The sequence below is a fragment of the Dromiciops gliroides genome, chromosome 2 (genome assembly GCF_019393635.1).
Source record: "Dromiciops gliroides isolate mDroGli1 chromosome 2, mDroGli1.pri, whole genome shotgun sequence".
In the NCBI taxonomy this organism is placed as follows: domain Eukaryota; kingdom Metazoa; phylum Chordata; class Mammalia; order Microbiotheria; family Microbiotheriidae; genus Dromiciops; species Dromiciops gliroides.
The window spans coordinates 262,613,321-262,636,118 of NC_057862.1; the positions used below are offsets into that span (position 1 = coordinate 262,613,321).

The 22,798-nt window shown below is 38.2% G+C and overlaps 1 protein-coding gene across 1 annotated transcript in view; it reads left to right on the forward strand.

Annotated features, from left to right (window-relative positions):
• The first annotated feature begins 633 nt into the window (after positions 1-633).
• SAV1 (salvador family WW domain containing protein 1) overlaps positions 634-22,798 on the forward strand; it is a 77,604-nt gene continuing 55,439 nt past the window's right edge. Inside the window, 2 exon segments of the mRNA XM_043982039.1 lie at positions 634-1,662; positions 10,875-11,318. Of these exon segments, the coding sequence (XP_043837974.1) occupies positions 1,569-1,662; positions 10,875-11,318 (538 nt within the window). The 5' untranslated portion in view covers positions 634-1,568.

Here is a 22,798-nt window from a genome sequence, read left to right on the forward strand (position 1 = left end):
CAAAGCTTTCTACGAATTAAAGTTGTAATTTATTAATTTGGGGTACTATTTTATTAAAGTCCATATATTTAACTTTTTGTTCTTTATAAAAAGCTTAAATCATCACATGACATTAGAATATTTAACATTGGAGTGACACCACCTGCTGGAGAGTTACTCTACGAATGCTTCTCCATGAGGAGAAGGTGTCTGAGGGCAAGCCAATTTGGCTTTTCTTTGGCATCAGAAAGTGAAGTTTGCTCTTGTGTACTGTCTATCAAAGCTACCAGCCAATTAGCTTGGAGCTGTGTTTGCATGTAGATGGGATGTTTCCAGTTTCACAGGAGTTGGGTCCTTTTTAGTTCCTGACCTTGCCATGGTAGGTCGGATGATGAGGTCTCTTAGAAATAGTTAGATTTTTACCTTTCTCTCTGATCATTAGATCCTAATGCTCTTTAATAAATACTTAAATCCTCTTGCTAAAGCTTCTAATTTATTGGCGACCACTCATTAGATATTTTAGACGGTATAGCTAGAATTTTAGCCACTTTACAAATATAATTTATTTTAAATATTTATAACTATTTCTCATAGTTTAAAAATAAACAAGACCTTATGTCAAAATCATAAGAGTTTAACATCCTACTGAAAAAGAAAAGGTAATTGCAGTTAGCAAATTTATCTTAAAGGCTATTTTATATCAGTGTAGCAATTTGCAAGTTTGCATTTACCATTTTGTTAATTATAATGATATGCGATTTTGTTTTTCTATATTTTCTTTAAGAATCTGTTTTCTTTTCCTATTTTCTATTTCATTTGTATGCCAGGAAGATAATTATTTTTACTTTTGCATAGCAAAGCAAATCCGGGGTATAGATTTTAAACGGATCGTCCCCTCTCCTCCGCTTCTCCTCGTCCCTCCTTTTAGCTCTTGTTGGGCAGGAGTTGAACATTTTTTTCCCCTAGTTGCTGAACTCGTTTTCGGCTGCTCTGGAATCTGAATGGAATCTTTAGAATGGAATCTGAAGACTTTTCCCCTCTTCCTTACTATCTTCAAGTATGGTCCTTTCCCCGCTTCCTCCTGAGCCTTGCTAAGCACCCTGACCTTCACTTCCCCAGCCACTAAAAGCTTTCCCAGTGCTATTATTTAGCTAGAGGTGCTAGAGAACGGGCGGAAGAGGCACGTGCTGCGTAGAATTCCCCAGAATCCCCTGCAGCCTCCGGGAAAGATTACGGGCGCAGGAGGCTGTGGCGGTTTCGGTTCCAGGGCACAGGCCGAGCCGCTGTGGATCATGACTCCGGCCTCGTTTGCTTGTGTTCCCCTTTCAGCGTCCCTGGGCAGCGCCGCGGAGCGGGCGAGCTTCCGTAAAGTTTCGAACAAGAGTGTGCGGAGTGGCCGACACACCTAGCAGCCCCGTAAAATGCAGCAGTTTCTACGGAGGAGCCAGGGCTTTGGAGCGGCGGGAGACTGCGGCTCGGAGGAAGCGGTGAGGGCTCAAGCCTGGAAAGGCGGAGACCTGCGCTCGGCGCTCTAGGAAAGTTCGATCGGCTCCCGGGGGGCACCGGTGACCCCTGACGGTCCCGACGAGATGTTGTCCCGAAAGAAAACTAAGAACGAAGTGTCCAAACCGGCCGAGGTGCAGGGGAAATACGTCAAGAAGGAGACGTCGCCACTGCTGCGGAGTGAGTCCCTGGCGAGTAGGAGAGGGGGCAGGGGTGTGGTGGCGGCGCGGAGCGGCTCAGCGCCCTCCTCTGTGGAGTCAGGGCTGGGTTCGATTGTTTCTGCGGTCCCTTCTGGGCCTAAAGCCTGGGATCCTGCGCCTTGGCTTCTGCTCGCTCTGCGGGGGCAGAACTTGGGAGCTGGCGGCCACCGGGGAGGGTGAGAACGAGCTCTTAGAGTCGTGTGAATGAACACTTGAGTTGGATTTGGGCGACTTGGCGGCCCTAGACCCGCGGCTGCCGGCGCGGGGCGGGAAGGGAATGACCAGGTGCCAGAGCGGCCCAGACCTCTCCTGCTGTCTGTCTGTCACCAGTCATCCCGCACTTTTGGCTAAAAACGGAAAGGCCTGGGTGCTTCCCGCAGTCTCCTTCACTTACCTTACTTCTAATTGTATTTATTTTTTGGGTTTCATTTGCTCTTTTAAAAAATTAACTAAAAACTTAGTACATGTAAGAAGGGATAATAAAAATCTTCCCCCGGGGCAGAGTATCATGTTACATGTCACTATCAATGTCGGCATTGTTTTCTCTTACAATAAAAGGCTTAAGGTAATAATGTAAATTATGATTCTTCTGGGAGTTAGCCATCTAAAAGTTTAAATTATAAGTATTTGGAAACTGGTTTCAGCTTTTAGACGTCTGGTTAAGCAGCAAGGATTTATTCAAGACCTACTATGTGTTAAGCCAGTAGGGATACAAAAAGAAAAATGAATCAGTAACTGTTTTCAAGGAACTTAAGTTTTATAGGGAAACAGTATGCATAAGTTTATAAATAAATAAAAAATATAATTTTTGGTAAGGCATTAGATGTAGAGGCATGATAGAAGAGGTGGCATTTGAGCCGATTTTTGAAGGAAGTTAGAGATTCTAAGGCATAGAAGAGAAAGGAGAGAATTCAAAGTATGGGAGGACAATCAGTGCAAAAGCACAGACATGACATATCCTGTGTGAAAAATAACTGCAAGTAGGCCAGTTCGGCTGGATCACAGAATGTGTAAGTGAATAAATGAAAAAGCATTTATTGAAGGCTTACATACTGTGCTGCAGGTACTGTGGTAAGTGGTGGAGATAAAATTACAAAAATGAGACAATAAACATTTATTAAGTGCCGTTTTTTGTTCAGTTGTAGCAGACTTTTTGTCACCCTATTTGGGGTTTTCTTGGCAAAGATGTAGTGGTTTGCCATTTCCTTTTCCAACTCATTTTACAGATGAGGAAACTGAGGCAAACAGGTGGTGTCTGAAGCCAGATTTGAATGCTGGTCTTCCTGACTCCAAGCCCAGTGCTATTCCAGGGCTTCTTTTTTTTTTTTTTTAGTGAGGCAATTGGGGTTAAGTGACTTGCCCAGGGTCACACAGCTAGTAAGTGTTAAGTGTCTGAGACCGGATTTGAACTCAGGTACTCCTGACTCCAGGGCTGGTGCTCTATCCACTGCGCCATCTAGCTGCCCCTATTCCAGGGCTTCTTAAACTTTTTACCCTCACGACCCCTTTTTGCCCAAGAAATTTTTACAACTCCAGGTATATAGTATTATAAAACAGGTATATATAACTTTTTACTGCTGCCAAAGTTTTTGGTAACCCCACATTTAGTTACAAGGCTCCTTATGGGGTCACAACCTACAGTTTAAGAAGCTAGGCTGTGTTCACTGCATCACCTAGCAGCTCCTATTAAGTGCCTCCAGTGTTTCAGACAGTGTGCTAATCTGGGGGTAAGACCAGTTCCTGCACACAAAGAAGCTCACAATCTAATAGGGGAGAAAACATGCAAACAACTATGTCCAAACAAGCTATAGACAGACTAAATAATAAATAATTATCACTGAAGAGACTGCAGTTAAGAGGGATCACTACACACGCCTACGGAAAAGGAATAAACATTTATATAGCACCTACTATGGGCCAAGCACTGTGCTAAGATCTTTACAAATATTAAGTTTATTTAATTGGGATTGAGAAAGGCTTTTTGTATAAGGTGAGATTTTAGCTGGAACTTGAGGAAGCCATAGAAGCCTAGAGGTGAAGATGAATTGGGAGTGCATTCCATGCATGAAGGATAGCCTGTGAAATGCCCGGAATGTAAGATGGAGTGTCTTGTTCATAGACAGCAAGGAGATCCATGTGACTGAATGGAAAAAGTTTGAGGGTGTTAGGGATGGGGGAGTGGGGTGTCTGTTATAAAGGGTTTTGAACACCAGAGGATTTTTTATTTACTGCCGATGATAGGTAGCTACTGGAGTTCAGGTATAATGGTAGACATGATTAGACCTGTGCTTCAGGAAAATCACTTTGGCGGCTGAGTTTCCATTCCAGATGGAGACTTGTGGCAGGCAGACCTACTTGTTGAGGTGAAACCAGTAGGTCCTGGCAAAAAATAGGTGGTGAGAGATAATGAGGATGAGATCTATACTGTGGAACTTAAGGGACTTGGGAGGATGCTGGTGCCCCTCAGTAATAGGGAAGTTTGAAAGGGGGAACAAAAGAGGGAGGGGGAGATGAGTTCCATTTTGGACATGTTGAGTTTAGGATGTCTATAGGATATTTATATGTGTAGTAGGCATTTGAAGATGGGAGATTGGAGGTTAGCAGAGAGGTTAGGGTTGGTTAAGAAGATTTGAGAATCATCAGCATAAATCCATAGGAGCTGATGAGATTATTAAGCAAAATAGTACAGAGGGAGAAGAAGAGAGGACTCAGAACAGAGCCCTGTGGGATACCTAAGGTTACTGTGCCTGACCTGGATGAAGTTCCATCCAAGAAGACTGAGAAGGAGCAGTCATATGGTAGGAGGAGAACCAGGAGAGAGCAGTGTCCTGAATACCTAGAGAGAAGAGAGTATTGAGGAAAAGAGGTTGATCATCAGTGTCAAAGATTTGAGAGGTCCAGAAGTTCGAGGATTGGGACAAAGCCATTGGATTTGGCTGTTAGAACATCATTGTTAACTTTGGTGAGAGCAATGTTGGTGGAATAATGAGGCCAGAAGAAGCCAGATTGTCTAGAGATAACAAAAGAGTGAGAGGAAAGGAATTGGAAGCATCTATTATATGTGGCCTTCTCGAGAAGTTTAGCTACAAAAGACTAAAGATATATGGGATGAGAATTAGTGGAAATGGAAGGATCAAGTGGGTTTTTGAGGACGAGGAGATGTGACCATGTTTTTCAGGCAGGAAAGAAGTAGCCGGTAGACAGGGAGGGTGAGAGAATTGGCAAAATGGGGGGCTGGGCAGCAATCTGCTGGAGGAGATAGTATGGAATGGAATTGTGCAGTATGGGGATTTGCTTTGGCAAGGAGAAGGGCCCATTTTATGTGAGAGGTGAAGGAGGAAATAGTAGCAGTTGACATTTGAATGATATAAGATGAGAAGGGGAGAAGAATGAATAGCTTCAATTTTTTTTCCCAGTAAAATATGGGGCAAGGTTCTTAATTTGAGCAGGTAGGGGAAGGAAACGCCAATGGGAGACTTTGTGGGATAATAAATTAATTGGGGAAGCATAGGATTGCCTAGAAGCAAGGAGGGCATAGTTGTATTTATGTAACAAATTTGTAATGGACTCATTCAGAACAGTTGTGTGATTTTTCTTCTTTAGCACTGGTGTAGTGATACTCACTGGGAGTGTGTAGTGATACAAGACTGAGGCTTGAACAGGGCACAGTTGGCGATATGATAAGGGTATATGGAACTCAAGAGAAGAGGACATTGTAGAGTTGAACTGGGAAAGGAGGCTAGTGCAGGGGTGATGGCCTCAGAGAGAACTGAGTAGTTGGAGGGCACAGTGTGGACAAAGAGCCAGGTTTGGTAATGGAAGGTAGAGAGAGGTATAGAAAGCCAATAGAATATAATCAGGTAAAGGAATTTCAGAGTTTTGGAGGTGTTTCATTTGTGATTGACGGCATGAAAAAGAGTATGACCATCTTTGTGTGTGGCTTAGGTGGGATGGAGGAGTAGGACATGGGACCTCAATAGTTGAGAAATTGCAGTGTTAGTATGTTTGAGGGAAAGTCAGTCTCTGTCTCTCTCTGTCTCTCTGTCTCCATCTCTGTCTCTGTCTCTCTCTGTGTGTATATATATATATATATATGGGGTTAGGAGTTGGAAAGGAAAGTTTGTGAGCCAGGTATTGAACTCATTGAGGAAGGAAGGGGAGTATCCTGGAGGTCTATAAATAGTTACCAGGATTTTGATTGGGTAATAGGTGTAGATTTTATGCACCTCAAAGGAGAGCTTACTGATTGATGGTGGTAGGAGGAAAAACCTGGAAGTGACAGTAAGGAATAAGGAGTATTCCAGTTTCTCCTCCATGAATCTAGAGGAATGCATGAAAATTCAGCTAGGTCTGGAAAGGTTGATAAGTAAGGGAGAAAGATCTCAATGAGAGCCAGAAGATGGAAGAAGTGGGAAAGGAAAAGATTTAAGATGAAAGCGTATTTCAGAGGTACAGTTTGTTTGGGACTTTGCAAGTGAGGGTTGAGGAGAATGAGAATGATGGGTAGAACCCCAAGAGGGGTTCTGAATCATTAGCTTGTGGAAGGCATCACCAGGTATTAGTTAATCATTAAGTGCAAAATTTAGAGAGATTTTCAAAGTAAATAGTATGATCTGAGGTGGAGTTATTTCAGATCCTTGGGCAGTTCTGAGGAGGGAGCAAGATCTTGTTCCTTCCCAAAGGCAGGAGAACAAGCTGAAAACTTGAGTCTTCTCCTCACTCCTCAGTAGTAGGAGACAGTCCCAGCCTTCAATGATCTGACTTTCTAATAAGGGAAGACAATATATGTGACAGTACTGGACAGGGAAGGGAGTTTTTGGTGTGAGCAGTCATAGGAACAATAAGTAGAGCTATAGTATTGGCAAAGCCTTTTCTGAAGCAGAGGTAACATTGATTTGATAACTGTCCAAAGCATGAGGTAGAAAGGGGCAGGGGTTGAAGGAGGTGGTAATCCACCTAGGCAGATGGCAAGATAGCCTGGTTGAGTGTTGCAGCCAAGTGAGTTTAGAAGATATGGTGGATAAGAGACGTTTTGGGGAGTTAGAATTGATAAAATTGGCAACGGATGGGGAATTAGAGTTGAAAAGTCATATGCTTTGTGCTAATAATACTATGGCTTTTCTGCTATAACTTATGTGAACTTTCCCTTAGCTTGAATTTTTAATTCTGTTGCTAGATAAAGGTTTATAAAGCCCCCCACAGTAACCCTGTGAAGTAGATAGTACAGTTATTATTATGATCTCTTATATATGAGGAAACCAAGATTCAAAGAAGTTTTGTGATTTGCTAATAAATATCTGTGTCATGGTTTGAACACAAGTCTCTTAGCTTAAGATGCATTCATTACTTTTTCTAATACAGCCTTCCCTTAGGACATATGCTGTTGTTTCTAACCAGTTTCCCTGAGCACCAATAATATTCTTATCACAAAGCAGAGAAAAATTACAAAATCATTTTCATTGGGACTTTACTAGTGAGATTTTGGTTGATGAAGTAATGATCATCCTAGAATTAAGAAAGCCAAATAGCCTACATGGTTTCCATCTGTTATTTGAACCATTTCTAGAAAGTTTTGGGAATTTTTAGTTATGCTTTTATTTTTTCCCTTTACTTCCTTCACTCTACACCCCCTTTTAAATACAATTTATTCACTTAGCAAATTTGAATGTATTTTTGACCATTAAAATATTTCTGTAAAGTACATGTACTAAGATAAACTTCAAACCAGCAGATATTTTTTATAATTGCCCAAATTTTCCATAAGTCTTCTTTTCTAGGGTCATTGCAATAAGTGTATCTACTAAAAAGGGGATATTAGGAACCTGAGGATTAATACTATTCTTGGGACTTGTTTTTTAAAACTATTTTGTAGCTTTTTCATAGCTGTACATTTTTTCAGGCCCTGGGTTCACAAACTAGTCTAACTTCAATAATAATTTATGGTTTGTTACATAGTAAGTTTACATATTCATGTAAGAATATATGAAATAATGAACTGTATCATATAATTAACCAATTACTTATATTGTTACAATTAGGTTTGAATTTTGATTTACTGGTCCACAGTGGGGAGAGCTAGAAAAAGTAATCACTGGGATCATTGGGAAGATTTTAGGGAAAATTTTAGGTAAGTAGGGAAGATTTTAAAAAGAAAAGCTTTTCAGTCATTAGAGTTGTCCAACAGTGAAATAGACAGACACATTAATAAGTTTCCTAACACTGAACCTCTTCAAGCAGAGGCTGCCTGGTCACTTGAGGACATCAGGGTAGATACATTTTCTACTTTGTATAATTCCTTCTAGTATTTAGTTTTCTGTAACTTATTTTCTTTGATGTTTCCATCACCCACTGATGCCCAATTTTTCAGGTTTTCATTTATGTGTCTATAAGTCATAAACCAGTTGTAGCCTATTCATCTGTTAAGCTCCATTATATAAGCTTAATAATGCTAATGAATTCTAATAGTCACTTTTTCCAAAAGTGAGCAAAAACTTATATGAGCAGAAATTTAGCTCTCAGTTAATAGTAATTTCTGAATTTTTAAAAAATTCTGTTCAGTACAAGTGACTTTATAAAAGTCATTATTCTTATTACATTTGTGTTAAACTATAATTTTATTTCCTTTAGGGATTTGTTTCAGATTCTGTTTTTGAACTAGTTTGACTTTTAATAATAGTTTGGTATGAGATTTGATTTTTCATTTTTATAAAGGTACCACAAAACTTTGTGAATCAAACCTACTTTTGTATCACCTTTTACCTGCACTGGCTCCTGTCCTTTACATTTGTATTTTCAAAAATCACCATCACAAGATGGAGGAGAAATAGATTAGATTACAGTTTGTCTGAAAATGATCAGTGTGGGATTTTGGTGGATTGTAAGCTTGAGTCAGCACTGTTATGTGGTATTTTTAATTTCTATTCCAGGTGCCTAACATTGTTCCTGCCTGCCACATTAACTACTTAATAAATGCTTATTGATTGATGATCATTTTTGTTCTGTCCTTTCTAATACAGAGGTCATTTTCTATGACAGATGAAATAACAGTTATAATAAAAACTGAGCACCTCTGATTTTTTCTTGTCAGCTATACTTATTCCATCTACCTAGAGCAGCAATCCTATGTTTTTTTTATCCTCCTATTTTCCCCAATACTTTTTTAAAAATTAAAAAAAAAATACTAGGTTTCTCTATTTTGCTCAGGCTGGAAGGGCAATGTCTGCTCCCAGGCTTGATCCCACTAATGATTGGCAAGGGAGCTTTGATCTGCTCTGTTTGTTATCCCAATCTCCCTTAGGCAATATGGTTTCCCCTTTTCCAGGGTTCACTATATTGTCATTGAACTTAGTGTAGTTATCTGATCACCATCATTCTCTGTAATCAGAATTTCAGAGCTCCAGAGATAGATCTACCAGCTTCGGCCTTCTCTGTAGCAGGGATTTACAGGTGTATGCCACATCTGGCCACAGTATAACTTTTTTTTTTGGGAGGGGTGAGGCAGTTGGGGTTAAGTGATTTGCCCAGGGTCACACAGCTAGTATGTGTCAAGTGTCTGAGGCTGGATTTGAACTCAGGTCCTCCAGACTCCAGGGCCGGTGCTCTATCCACTGCCCCCCCCCCCCATAACTTTTAAAAAAACTTTTGTTATCCATAACTTTTGTCACCCACTGGAACTCATTCTTTATTTTAGTATTCTTAATAGCATTGATTTTTATATCATGTTTTTTACTGATGTCATTTATTTTATATTATCCTCAATTCTAGATCTATACCTCCTCACTCTGGTATCTATCTTGTCAGCCTTTGTAATAAAGATTTTAAAAGAAAGTGGGTTAAAAAAAATTGTTCAAAACTAACACATTAGCCATGTCTGTGTATATCCAGGCTCCAACCTCTACAAAGAGGTATGGAAAGTATATTTTCAATTCTTTTCCAGGGAGAAGTTTGGTTATTTTAAGTACACAGTGTTCCTGATGATCTTTTATCAAATGAGGTAATATTTGAAAACCACTTAGCACAGTGCTTGGCACTATGTAAATGTTGGCTATTACCATTATTAAGGCCCTTTTCAGTTCTAAATCTATGATCTTATGAATCTAATTGTAAAGTCTTACACTTGGGTTTAAAAAAAATCACTTCACAAATATAAGTTGGGGAGACATAAACAAAAATTAGAAAAATATTTAGGCATTTTAGTGGGCCACAAACCCAATATGAGTCAGTAGTATGGAAGCCAAAACAGCTGATGCATAGTATCTTGAAATAAGTACATGATACTCTCATTGTACTCTGCTAAGTTGAGATCACATCTAATGTATTATGTTAAGTTCTGGATGCCTGAGTTTAGGAAGTTTGTTATTAAGCTAGGCATTAAAAATGTCCAGAGGATTGTAGCCAGAATTGTGAACTGGTCATATTTAGCTTTAAGAAGAAAATTAAGCAGGCAAGGACATGTTTAGCTGTTTTCAAATATTTGAAGAGCTATTTTGTGTAAGAAAAATTAGAGTTGTTCTGTCTTTATTCTTGAAGGCAGAGCTAGGAACAATGTATAGAAGTTCAAAATAGGCACTATTAGATTGGTTTGTAAGGAAGAATTTCATCACAATTAGAGCTATCTGAAAGTGTAATGGGTCATCTTGGTTTTCCCTCATTGGAGGTCTTCAAGGAAAAGTTGTGTTACTACCTAGTATGTTTTAGCAGTACTTCTTTTTTAAGTCTGTTAGGCCAAATGGCATTTCATTTCTAAAATTCTGTAATTTTTGACCCCAGAGGGTATAACTAGGACCAAGGGATGAGTAAGGAAAAATATTACTTGTGGGCAAATTTTATCTCTTCATATGTAAAAACTTTGTAATATTTAGAATTCTCCAAAACTGGAATGGGCTGTTTTTGGAGATACTCAGTTCCCAGTCACTGGAGCTATTTCAGGCAAAGGTTGGTTGATTACTTCCTAGAAATGTTGTAGAGGTATTTCATGCTATCGGTATGGGGGTGGACTAAATGATCTCTGAAGTCCTTTCCAATTCTTAGGATTCTGAGATTATAGTTTGACAGTATATCCAAAATAAAATTAAAAACATTTTTTTTACATGTGCTAAAATAATACATTTGCTTTTGTGAATGAATTCAAATAGCCCTTGTCAAAACCTAGTCTTTCCATATTTTGAAGTAGTAATTTTGTTGTTATTACAGATCTTATGCCTTCATTCATCCGTCATGGTCCAACGATTCCAAGACGAACTGATATCTGTCTTCCAGATTCAAGCACTCATGCCTTTTCAGCTACTGGGGATGGAGTGGTTTCCAGAAATCAGAGTTTTCTTAGAACTCCAATTCAGAGGCCACCTCATGAAATCATGAGGAGAGAAAGCAACAGACTATCTGCACCTTCCTACCTTGCAAGGAGTTTAGCAGATGTCCCTCGGGAATATGGTTCCTCTTCTCAGGGTTTTTTAATGGAGGCCAATGCTGCTGTTGAAAATGGTGACACTAGTTCCTCTTATTATTATTTGGATAATTTTTTCAATGGTCAGAGGAGGCAATCGCCTGGAGATCGTGTACATGAAGACTACAGATATGAATACAACAATGATCTCTTCCAAAGAATTCCACACAGTCAGGGGAGGCATGTGTCAGGTGATTCAAAGTACAGATACTGCATGTGTTTTTATTCTGATTTGCCTGACAGTTTTCAGTATGGTAGATACTTTGGTCTGGACTCACTTGGTAGGAACTTTAGAAGCTAATAAGCTCTCTTTTAGAGATCATCCTATTTCCTTATTGCTAACCAAGCTTATAGTAAAACATTCTTCCTTACAGAGAAAACGAATGAAAGAAACCCAGTTTCATTCATTTTACTGTGAGAAAAATTTAGTATCACTGCTTCCCAACTTTGTGTCTTATACATACAAATGAAATCCTCAGAACAGCTAGATGAGCTAAGTACAGCTTTACTGTACTTCCAGCTTTGGTTTTTCACCTTTCTTCCTTTTCCTAACACTTCTCTGCTGTTGATTCTATTGATACTTGATTACTTCTCTCCTTTAGTCCCCTCACCCCAGCTCTTGAGGCATTGTTTTGATAATTCAAGGGCATTTTATTTTGTTGGTGTGGGTACTTTCCTGACATATGTAATCATAACTCCTCTCTCAGTTAGTAAATAGTTTTCAGGATCTACTGAAAAATTCATTGCCCCGTGACCAGACTTAGAATAAGCTTTTAAACTCAGAGAGGCTAGTCGAGTTTTTAGCACAGTGCTTGGTATATGGTAGGTGCTTAATAAATGCTTGTTGACTTTATGTGGTCTTCAGACTACAGGCATTTATCCTTCTTATTATTGAAGCCTTCCAGTTTGGTAGGACATGTCAGCACTTGTTCTCTGTTGGCATGACTTTTAAGAATCCTAGGTCACTTCATGTGATAATGAGGTATCAGTATAATTTTAGTGGGATTGCTTATTAACCATAACAGTTTATTATTTTCTCCCATGAAGTTTCTCAGTACAATCTTTAAAGCATGGAAATTTTAGTTTTTAGAGATCCAGTATTAGCAACCTAATAGGAAGACTTGGAGATATTGATGCTTCCTAGTCTAGACAATCATATTCTATCATTCTTTTCATTTTTACTTTGACCTCCACTTCCCTTACTCATATTTTTCCATCCATCATTCCTGCTCTTATTATATTCTACTCTTCCCACTCTTGACCCCTTAGTAAATCCGTTGAGGACAGCTAGGTAGTGCAGTGGATAGAGCATTGGCCCTGAAGTTGGGAGGACTTGAGTTCAGATCTTACCTCAGACTAGCCTTAAACATCTGGGGCCATCTCCAGTCATCGTGATATATATCTTGCCACTGACTTGAGATGGCTCTGGAGGAGAGAGTGAAATTGGTGACCTTGCACAGCCCTTCTTCACTTAAATCCAGTTCAGTGCAAGTCATGATGTCACTCAGATGTCACGGTCCTCTTAGAGAATGAAAGAAAAACAACAACTACAATAAATCAATTAAACTCTATCCCCTCTTGACTCTTTGGCTCTTTTGTCCTATTCTCAGTCATATCTTGCATAATCTCTATCCGTTTCCTACTCATATGCTTTGGAATAAAGCTTGTCATTCGACTCTGCTTACTTATTTAATATGAACTGAACCTTAACTGTGTTCTTATTGTTGGCTAGTTGATCTTGTGTTTTGTAGAGCTAAAGCTAGAGCTTCTGGGTTTTTTAGATCCAGTCACAACATAACTTTCTTTTGAAAGTTTTTTTTTGACTGGAGCATAGGTTTTTTTTTGTTTTGTTTTGTTTAGTAAAGGGAGATATATACAAATGTTTCTAATTTTTATTAGAATTTGTAATAAAAATTTATAATAAAATTAGAATAAGAATTCTATTTTTCATTGTTAATCTTAAAAACTTTCCCCCAAAACTTAACAGAATTAGAAATTGACAAGTAGAAAATTAATTGTGTTCATATTTTTATCAGAACTAGATTAATTCAGCATGCTCAGGGTATATGTATTTGGACAACTTTTCAGAGAATGTGCTGTTTCCCATGTAGATAAATACATTTATTAGTTTTTCACTTTCAGAATCTTATCTTTTGAAACACAAATAGTCTACAATAATTTTTCCGTTTCAACCTTTTACATGTCAATTTTGGAGATATATAGATTTAGGTAGATTATTATTTCATCTCAAGACTACTTACCTTCTAATTTTGAAATTGTAACTTAAGCCCTTAAAATCATAATATAGTTTTAAGAAAATCTTAGAATCATTTAAAGAAAATGTCTAACATAAAATCTTTGTCAAGGTCACATAATACATGTTTATTATTAATAGGTACCCACACAAACATATACATAATATCCAACATACACAGTTTTTAGAAACAAAATATACTCTGGTCATGTTAAGGGAAATCTCACCTCAGAGATGAACATATAGATAATTGTTTAACAGAATGAAAATTAAGTTGGTCAGGTAATTACCCAGTCTACAGTTTCTGCTACAAGACAGAGTAGTAAAATACCTCCCTCATTTTTGGGAAATCAGTTAAGACATGAGTGATTTGTCTATCACATAGGAAAGCAAAGTAATTAAGGGGTTCAAGGACATTTCCGTATTCTGTGATCTCTTAAATTGGGAACTTAAGGTATCAGTCAAGAGTGTTAGAAAAGGGTACTCATAATACTGGGTATAAATCAAATATCTAATTTCCAATTTAAAATTCTTAGTAGAATCCAATTGGAGAAATTTCACGCACAAACACAATTTTTGTTCCCAAATAATTTAATTGTCATATTTTAATACCTGTTTTAGATTTATTTTTGAAAAAAAAGTTTATAGTAATAAATCTAATCCCTCAATTTCTATGACTGACCAAACCACAGAAAAAAGACATCTTTGCTGAAATCAAGATTTAAAGCCAGTCCAAAAAAAATAAAGTCAGTCAAATAATACCTCTTTTTCACTTAAGGGACATCTCTCTCTCTCTCTCTCTCTCTCTCTCTCTCTCTCTCTCTCTCTCTCTCTCTCTCTCTCTTTCTCTCTCTCTCTCCCCCCCCCCCCTCCACACATATGTGTGTATGTATATATACCAACTAGGTGGTGCAGTGGATAGAGTACCAGACCTGGCATCAGGAAGGTTACTCTTTTCTGATTTTAAATCTGGCCTCAGACACTTAATACCTGTGTGACTCTGGGCAACCCTGTTTGCCTCAGTTTCCTCAACTGTAAAATGAACTGGGAAAGGAAATGGCAAACCACTCCAGTGTCTTTGCCAAGAAAACCCCAAATGGGATCACAATGAGTTGGACTTGACTGAAAAACAATTGAACGACTGTGTGTGCATGTGTATGGTGTGTATGTGAATGCATATAGGTATATATGTACATGTATATAAACACACGTGTACACAAACACCTATATTTATATATGCACATACATTTATTTATATATGTATACACATACATACACACACACACATACTTAAGGTAAACATGAAGAAACACTTGGATTTTTTTCTATATAAAATACAGACTTTAATGTAAATGTTATCTTTCTTGAGATGCATGCCAGGTACAGTGTTCTCTGCTGAGCTATCATATGTAGTAAGTTTCTGTTTTATTTAATCAAGTGCTCAACATTTAATAGTAAGATTGAACAGTTGAACAACAGGTAAGTTCATTTTCACGCAGGCTGGGGAATATGTGTGTGCATACGTGTGTGTGCACATGCGCGTGCACACACACACTCTCTCTTTTTGTTAGAGTTTAAATTTTTGTTTTGTTTCCCATATTCTGTTAAGAGAAAGGGTAACATTTCTACAGCTGTGCAGGGAGATGGAGATGGGGCTGAAGTCAGTTTTCCTATAGGCTCAAATGAAAATAAAATAAAAATCATTTTAGAAGTGTCTTTGGCTTAACCCTCATTGCCCTGCAAAAAAAAAAGTGTCTTTGAGCTGCATAAATAACAGGTTGATTATAAATGGTTATTATTTAGACTGATACTAAAAAACGTTCACGTCTCCAACTTTTGATTTTCTTGGTATGCAGAGCTTAACAATTAAGAGGGTGTGTGGATGTGTGCATGTGCTTGCCTGAGTGTGTTTTTTCAATTGTGGCTGACTCTTTGTGACCCCATGAACCACAGCAAGCCAGGCCCTTCTCTACTATTTCTTGAAGTCTGTCCAAGTTCATGTTCATTGTTTCCATGACTATCTATCCATCTCATTTTCTGCCAACCCCTTTTCCTTTTGTCTTCAATCTTTCCCGGTATTTGGGTCTTTTCCAATGAGTTTGTCTTCTCATTATGTGGCTTAAGTATTTAAGCTTCAGTTTCAGTATTGGACCTTCCAGTGAATAAGCTGAATGAATTTCTTTAAGTATTGATTACTTTGATCTCCTTGCTGTTCAAGGGACTCTGAAAAGCCTCCAGCACTACACTTTGAAAATGGCTATTCTGCTGCACTTAGCTTTCTTTATAGTTCAGCTCTCACAGCCATACATTGTTACTGAAAAAAAACCATAGCTTTGACCATATGGACCTTTGTTGACAAGGTGATGTCAGCATACAAAAAAGTATGCTGTGCAGATATACCATGGCTTTCCTTCTAAGAAGGCAAGTGTGTTAGCAGGTTTTCCTAAGGCCCACTTGACTTCATTCTCTAGAATGTTTGGCTCTACATCAGTAATAACAAGGATACAATGAAACTGTTGTGAAGATAATAGAAGCACTGGTTAGTACATAAGTGACTATTCTATTTGAAAGCATTTCGTTGATCTTTTAATTTATTTTAGGATTTTTAAAACTACAAAATTTAGACTCCTGTCTTTTAGAAATGTCCTAAAATGTATATGAATACCAAATTTTTTAGAGCCCTGGAACTTAAATATACATTTCAAAAGAGTAATCTTATTTAAGTCAGAACTACCTGAAACTAGCCACTATTGAGAAAGATCATTCTGCTTGATGAGTTCTATCGGCATAAACTGGCAAACCTTCACATAAACTAAAGCATACATAAACCAGGCTGAGTACCTTTCCCTGGGGTTGATAAAACCTTAGAACCTCAGTTAGCTACTTTTATGTCAGTTAATGTGGGCATATGGAAAGTCAAGGAATAGAGGATTAAAGAATCATGTTGCCTGGGGTAAAATGAGAAAGTTCAAAAGGTTCAGTGCTGAGAAAGGAAAATGGAAACACTTAGTCTTAGAGGGGAGTCTTTATAAAATTTAAAAAATAGGGGAAATGAAATATTTGCTTCCTATCAGGTTACAAGGTTCTGCCGTTGCCCCCTTGCCTTCTATCAAATGATTATAGTAGAATCAGTATTAGTTTAAGGATTAAATCCTGGTCAGGCTTATAATATTGCTAATAGAAGGGAAATTAAAGGTGTAACTTTAAAAAAGGATGGCATTCATTCTCATACTAGAAAGGGTGAATCATTGACAGTCTGTAGTATTTAATATCATTTCATATAAGGAAAACAGAATTCATACTTGGGCGCAAAAAACTCTGAGGAATTATGTTCCAAACTCAAATTTATTCTGTATCAGTGATAAGTAAGAAAATTAGGGAAGACTTACTTTACTGAGTGAGGAAAACTCAATTCAGCTGGGGGAAGGACTGTTCACTGACTCCACCTGTAGAAAACCAGGCTAATCTCAATATCAGATAGGTTCTCTTTTTTTTTTTTAGATAGGTTCTCTTAACCTCAGATCATTGGGCCAGTGAGATTCAGTGTGAAGTATTTACCAGAACCAGCTTCTTGGAAAAAAACTCACAAATTTTAATCACTACATATATACACTAGTAAAGGACAACAAAGAATGTACAAATGGGTGACTAAACATGACAGATTCAACAGAATACTTCATCTTAGTTTGTATATAATAAGATGTAAATGGTAAAAAGGTACTTTCCAGTAGATATATTTAAGAAAACTGTAGGTAGTTGGTTGAATTGGCCAGGTAAATAAAAAAAGACTAATTATGACCTTATTTTGTAGCATTTAACAACTTATTGATGAATTATAGGAAGAGTTAGTAAATATGTTTATTGTCACAGATACCCAGATAAATCATGGAGCTAAAAGTTAACTAATTAATGTATTAAAAATTCAGGACCTATTGTCTTCCTTGTTCTTAACTTCCAATGCCAAAGTGACGTGGGTACATTCTTTCCCTTAGTCTGGATAATTACTTTTCAGGGAAGTTTCCTGTATAGGTATCACTTGTGCTAGATGGCCTCTGAGGTCCCTTCATCCTAAAATTCTGCCAGAAAATCTTAAATATAGCCCCTATATTTTGCAGATAAGGAAACTTATTTTAGGAAAAGTGGTAGTTTGTGGTTTAATAGGCATTATGGAATAGTGGAAAGAGTGTTGAATTTCAAGTGAAAAGACCTGGTTTTGCTTAATGCCTGTGTGATTTTGGGACAAACTATTCAGATTCCCTTTGGAATTCATTGGTTACCAAATGCTTACCTCCTATTCTCTAATTCTCAGTGATACAAAAATCTTTGTCTTCTTTAAGCAACAACTACCCTTTCCCTTGCTGTGACTTCCAATTCTGTAATCCCCATCGACCTTGCCCTTCCCAAAGTCCTACTCTACGTCTGTGCTCCTCTTTCACTGTGGCCTCTGGAGCTCATGTTCTGTTGATAACAAATGTTTTTTTTTCTTCTCTTCCTCTTTCCATTTTCCATGAAGGTTTAGTTCCTCTATGAAGGCCTTGCATTCCTTGCAGGTCTTTCCAGTATTGGATATACTCTCACACTTTGATTGGAGTCATGTCAGAAGACCTACCTCATGCAGGCTAGGCTAGCTTTTCCTTAGAAGATATTGAAACTCTAAGACTTTATTGGCCTAGGGGGCAGCTAGGTGGTGCAGTGGATAAAACACCAGCCCTGGATTCAGGAGGACCTGAGTTCAAATCTGGCCTCAGACACTTGGCACGTACTAGCTGTGTGACCCTGGGCAAGTCACTTAACCCTCATTGCCCTGCCAAGAAAAAAAAAAAAAGACAATTGGCCTAAAATCACTTCTTGGTAGACTAAGTACCAAAACTAGCATGTGAGTCAGGAGCTCCTAAACAATTCACTTTTGTGGCCAACACTTAGACAGGGAAACTGCCCAACTGAATAAATTGTATATTCTTATGAAGTATCCTTTGTCTTCTATGGCTAAAAATACACCTCCATTGATTAAATGGCAGATGGTATATAAGTGTCTTATTTCATTCCAGTTCTGTACCTGAAACACCAGACCAGCCTGAGTCAGATTTCATCTTTCCTTTTCTCCCATCCCTGTACTAGGATGCTTCCCATTGTTACTTTCAAAGCTGTTACTCTGTTACCATCGCTCTTCTCTCACTTTATTTGAACATTTCGCCAGATCCTAGTGAATTATCCCTTGGTAACTGGCCATTCTCCTATTATCCATTGGCAAGTGGTCATTCTTCTATTATTGAGGAGTTAAATACCTGTCTTGAAGTCTTCCCATCTATTCCATTTTCTCATTATACTATAGTCTTTACTATACAGTCAGTTTTACTTTAATGTGACATGTTTCCCCAAAGCACCATGCACATAAAAAGCATGTAATATGTTATAGAAGAACTATGTACATGGTGATGGTTTTGTCAAACACTCAGTTCATCAATCTCAACTCCTATGACTTAACTCCTTTATTCCACCTTAGACACACACAGTGCCACAGTCTTTTTAGTCTCTACTGCTTCCTACAAATGTTTAACATACACACTTTAGAATTATGAAATTCTGCTATGTAACTATAAACTCTGTATGCCTATTCCCTCTTTACTATGATCTCCAGTGTTTTGAACCTCAGACTCTTCCTAGACAATCATCTGCTCTAGCTTCACTTTTTTCTCTTTCCTATTCTTGATGCTATGGTTAACCAGTTCAGTGTTACACTATTTATGCTCCCAAATTCCATGTTCAGCCCTATCCTTTTACTGATCACATCTTGCCAAATCCTAATACGGGATTAATCCTACTGTCTCTTCTTTGTTCTCACATATTGCTGAAATATGCGAGACAGTCACAGCCATATTCAATTTCTGTTGACTGAATTCAGTTGACTGATTTTAATTTTTAATTTTTTTTTAATACTTTAACATTTTACGAAGTTGCAAATATAATTAAGGACAACAAGCTTTCTTTCCCCATTTCCAGATCCTCATTAAGATAATATGTAAACAGAAATTAGGTGTGATTTGTGTATTTTTTTTCTTTTTTTGTTGTTGTCTTAGGGGAAAAAATGAGAGCAATGTAGGATTACATACCATAGCACAGTTACAAAATAGGGCTTCCTGGTTACTTCCACATGTAAGAGACAATGTACTTCCCACTACTGTCTTTATCATTTTGGTCTTCATTAAAAAAAAGCCAAACCTATAAAATATTCTAGATTCCACTAAATGCATACAGGGACTGAAACTGTGCAGTAACAGCAGTAATGCCAACTGTCAGTGCTAACATAAAAACATTTTAGGAGGTAAAAAAACCCATGTTATTTAATTTCAACTCAGCCATGACTATCTTGCTACTCTTTCCTAGTCGATTCTCTTCTGTACTCTGCACAGAAGGTGTTCTAAGCCTTCCCTTTCTTTCCTTAAACTTTTTATTCCACTCTTCACCCTCTTCAACTGAACTTTGCAGCACTGATACTTCTGGGTTGCAGCCTCTGGTATGCTTTTGTTCCTGAAGAGATATGGCCAGACTGGCTGTTGAGGCCTGATTAAATTTCCATAGCCTGAAGCTGGGGTCTGTAACACTGGAAATGGAAAGGGAAGGGGAAGGGGGAACAGGGTGCAGGAATAGGTTTTGATTATACCTGTGCCATGTCCTTGGGTCTGCTAATTCAACCTTGCTGCCAGTAGTAGCATGGGAGGTGATGAGGGGGTGGGGGGAGGGGAAGGGGGAGACAGAAGTGATAGAGGCTACTGAGTGACCTCAGGGTCACTGAGCATCAGTTCCTCGGTTTTGTTTTTTCTTTTAGCCTTCTTTTGGATTCTCCGTCTCCTATAGTATAGCGTCTTAAACTTTTTCCATTCAACCCCTTTTTACCTGAGAAATTTTTATGCAACCCCAAGTATATAGGTATATAAAATAGGTAAATATAACCTTTTACTTTTGCCAAATTTTTTATGACCCCCACATTCTCATGTGGGTTTTTACCCACAGTTTAAGAAGCTTTGTCCTATACCATGGAAACAGCTTTGTGTTTGGCACAGAATTTCTGTTTTGGATAGGTTTGAGAAGTCATGGTAATGGGAGAAAATGTCTAGTCCCCCATTTTAAACTGCTTATGTGACTTGGGCCACACATTACTTTAAAAACCCCTTAGGCTTGTCTGTGTTTCCATCTGAACTTCTGTTCTCTATTATGCATTTAAAAATGTTTCAATGGACTTGTATTTTTGGCTTAACTATTGCTAACTCTCCTGTCCTCTACCTCCCACTACCCCTTTGTGGGGAATGCCTTGTAACAAATAGCATAGTCAATCAATTTGATGCCACACAATAATCCTGGTCAAAAATGTATGTCTCTTTTTGTACCTTGAATCCCTTAGCAGAACAGCAAGTCAGTTTTATGTTTAATCATGGGTCTTCTGGAGATGTGGTTGGTCATTTTTTTGATCAGATTTCTGAAGTCTTTTAGAGTTGTCTTTCTTTCAGTGTTGTTTTCCTGTTATAAATCATTATCCTGCTTCTAGCTTCAGTCTGTATGAGTTCATACTATCCCACATTCTTTGAAATTTTGTCCTATAATTTCCTATAGTGCAATAATATTCCATTATTATCATATAACACAATTTGTTCATCCATTCCTCAGCTGATAGGCACTTCCTTAGATCAATTTTTTCCCTCCTATTTAATCCTTGGTTCTGGATCAGGAAGCTGTATTTTGCTTGAAGCTAATGTCTCTTCAGTATTATCCTTTCTCTTATTTCCTTCCCTGGAGGCCCTGCCTTCTTTCCTGATGAGTTTAATGAACTTATGCTGTAAACTGTGTGTTCATTCCTCTTTGTCCTTTTCATATGAATCACTTTTATCTGTTACCTATTCCATACTCCAGTCCTCCCTCCATGTTTATATACTCTTCTCCTTATGTGTCCCTCTTACAAGAAATAACAAGTTCTACCCCATTCTTCCTTTCTGTCCTAGTAAATTACTTTTAACTTCCCTTCTTTCTCTTCTTTGAGCCCTCAGAACAGAATCCATGCCCATGTTCTCTGTTTTTCTTATTTAACTTAATCTCCTCTACCCTTTAAAAACATTAAGGGATACATTTTTTCCTACCCCTAATTTTCTCCATTTGTGTTAAGCCTGCATCATCATACAGATTCTTTTAATTGCTTAAGAACATTTATCTTTAAAAAAAAAAAAAAGAACATTTATCCTTGTTAGGTTTTTATTCTCTCTTGAGATGGTATTTCAAAGTTCCTTCTTGGTTCTAATCTTTTTTTTTCATCAGAAATACTTGAAAGTTCTATATTTGATTAAAGATCCATTTCCCCAGGGTTAGTTATTCTTGTTTGTAAGACTATACTGTTGCATTTTGGAATGTTGTATTCCAAGATTTTCTGGTTTTTTTTTTTTTTTTTGGGTGGAAGCTGTCTGGTCTTGTGATTCTGATTGGCATCTCAGCTCTTTTTCTGGATGCTTATGGTATTTTTTCTTTAATGTGGAAGCTCTGGAATTTGGTTATTGTCACAGGGGAAATGGTGCTAGGGCTCCTTAGGTATTCCTCTGTAAAGAATTATACTCTTGCACACAGTCCAATTAGAATTAAAATGGTCTTTTATTTGGCACTAGAGAAAGTGACTGTGGGGTAAATCAAACACTTTATCCCTGGGGAGGAGATGGCTTGATACATCTTCCTCCCAGAACAGAAGGAAGGCAAAAGCTTTTATAGAGGATAGATGGGGTGACCACCTGAAAATGGAAAGTTTCCTTTGGGGTGGTGTGGGGAAAGCCTGGATGCTTGTCATTCTTGAAAGTTGAGGGGGATTATTTTTTAGGAATGATGGTCCTGATTTCTGGAGTCATCTCTGTTTCCTGGCTCTGCTCAGGTAGTAGCTATGCCTAATTAACTTTCCTGCTATAGAATTTTATCTCCTTTTGCCTGTCCTGATATCTAGTTGACCAAGCTAAACTTTAATAGTAGTAGTAGTAGTAGTAGTAGTAGTAGTAGTAGTAGTAGTAGTAGTAGTAGGCCTCCACCAGTTGAGGTTGACCATGAATCAGCACCTTGAAGAGCCACAGGCCACAGTGTGGCTGTGCAGTCCAATACGGGAGCCGCAGCTCCTGAGTGACTTATAACAGGTAACTCCCACATCCTGTGTTGTATCTATCCCATGAGGAGTAGCTGGAGTGTCCTCTCCAGGGCACTGGCCTGGGTGGATCAATATGGAAAACAAGCTGTTGCCCATGCAGCAGGTTTTCCCTCTCCGCAAAATTGGTGGATCCAAAGGAGAGGCAGAGCCAATACAGTTTGGCACCAGTGCCCCCGCAGGAGTTGCCAGAGGGATGTGATGTCCAACATCCAACTGCCTAAGGGACTTTGACTCCTGATTTTCCCTTGGGG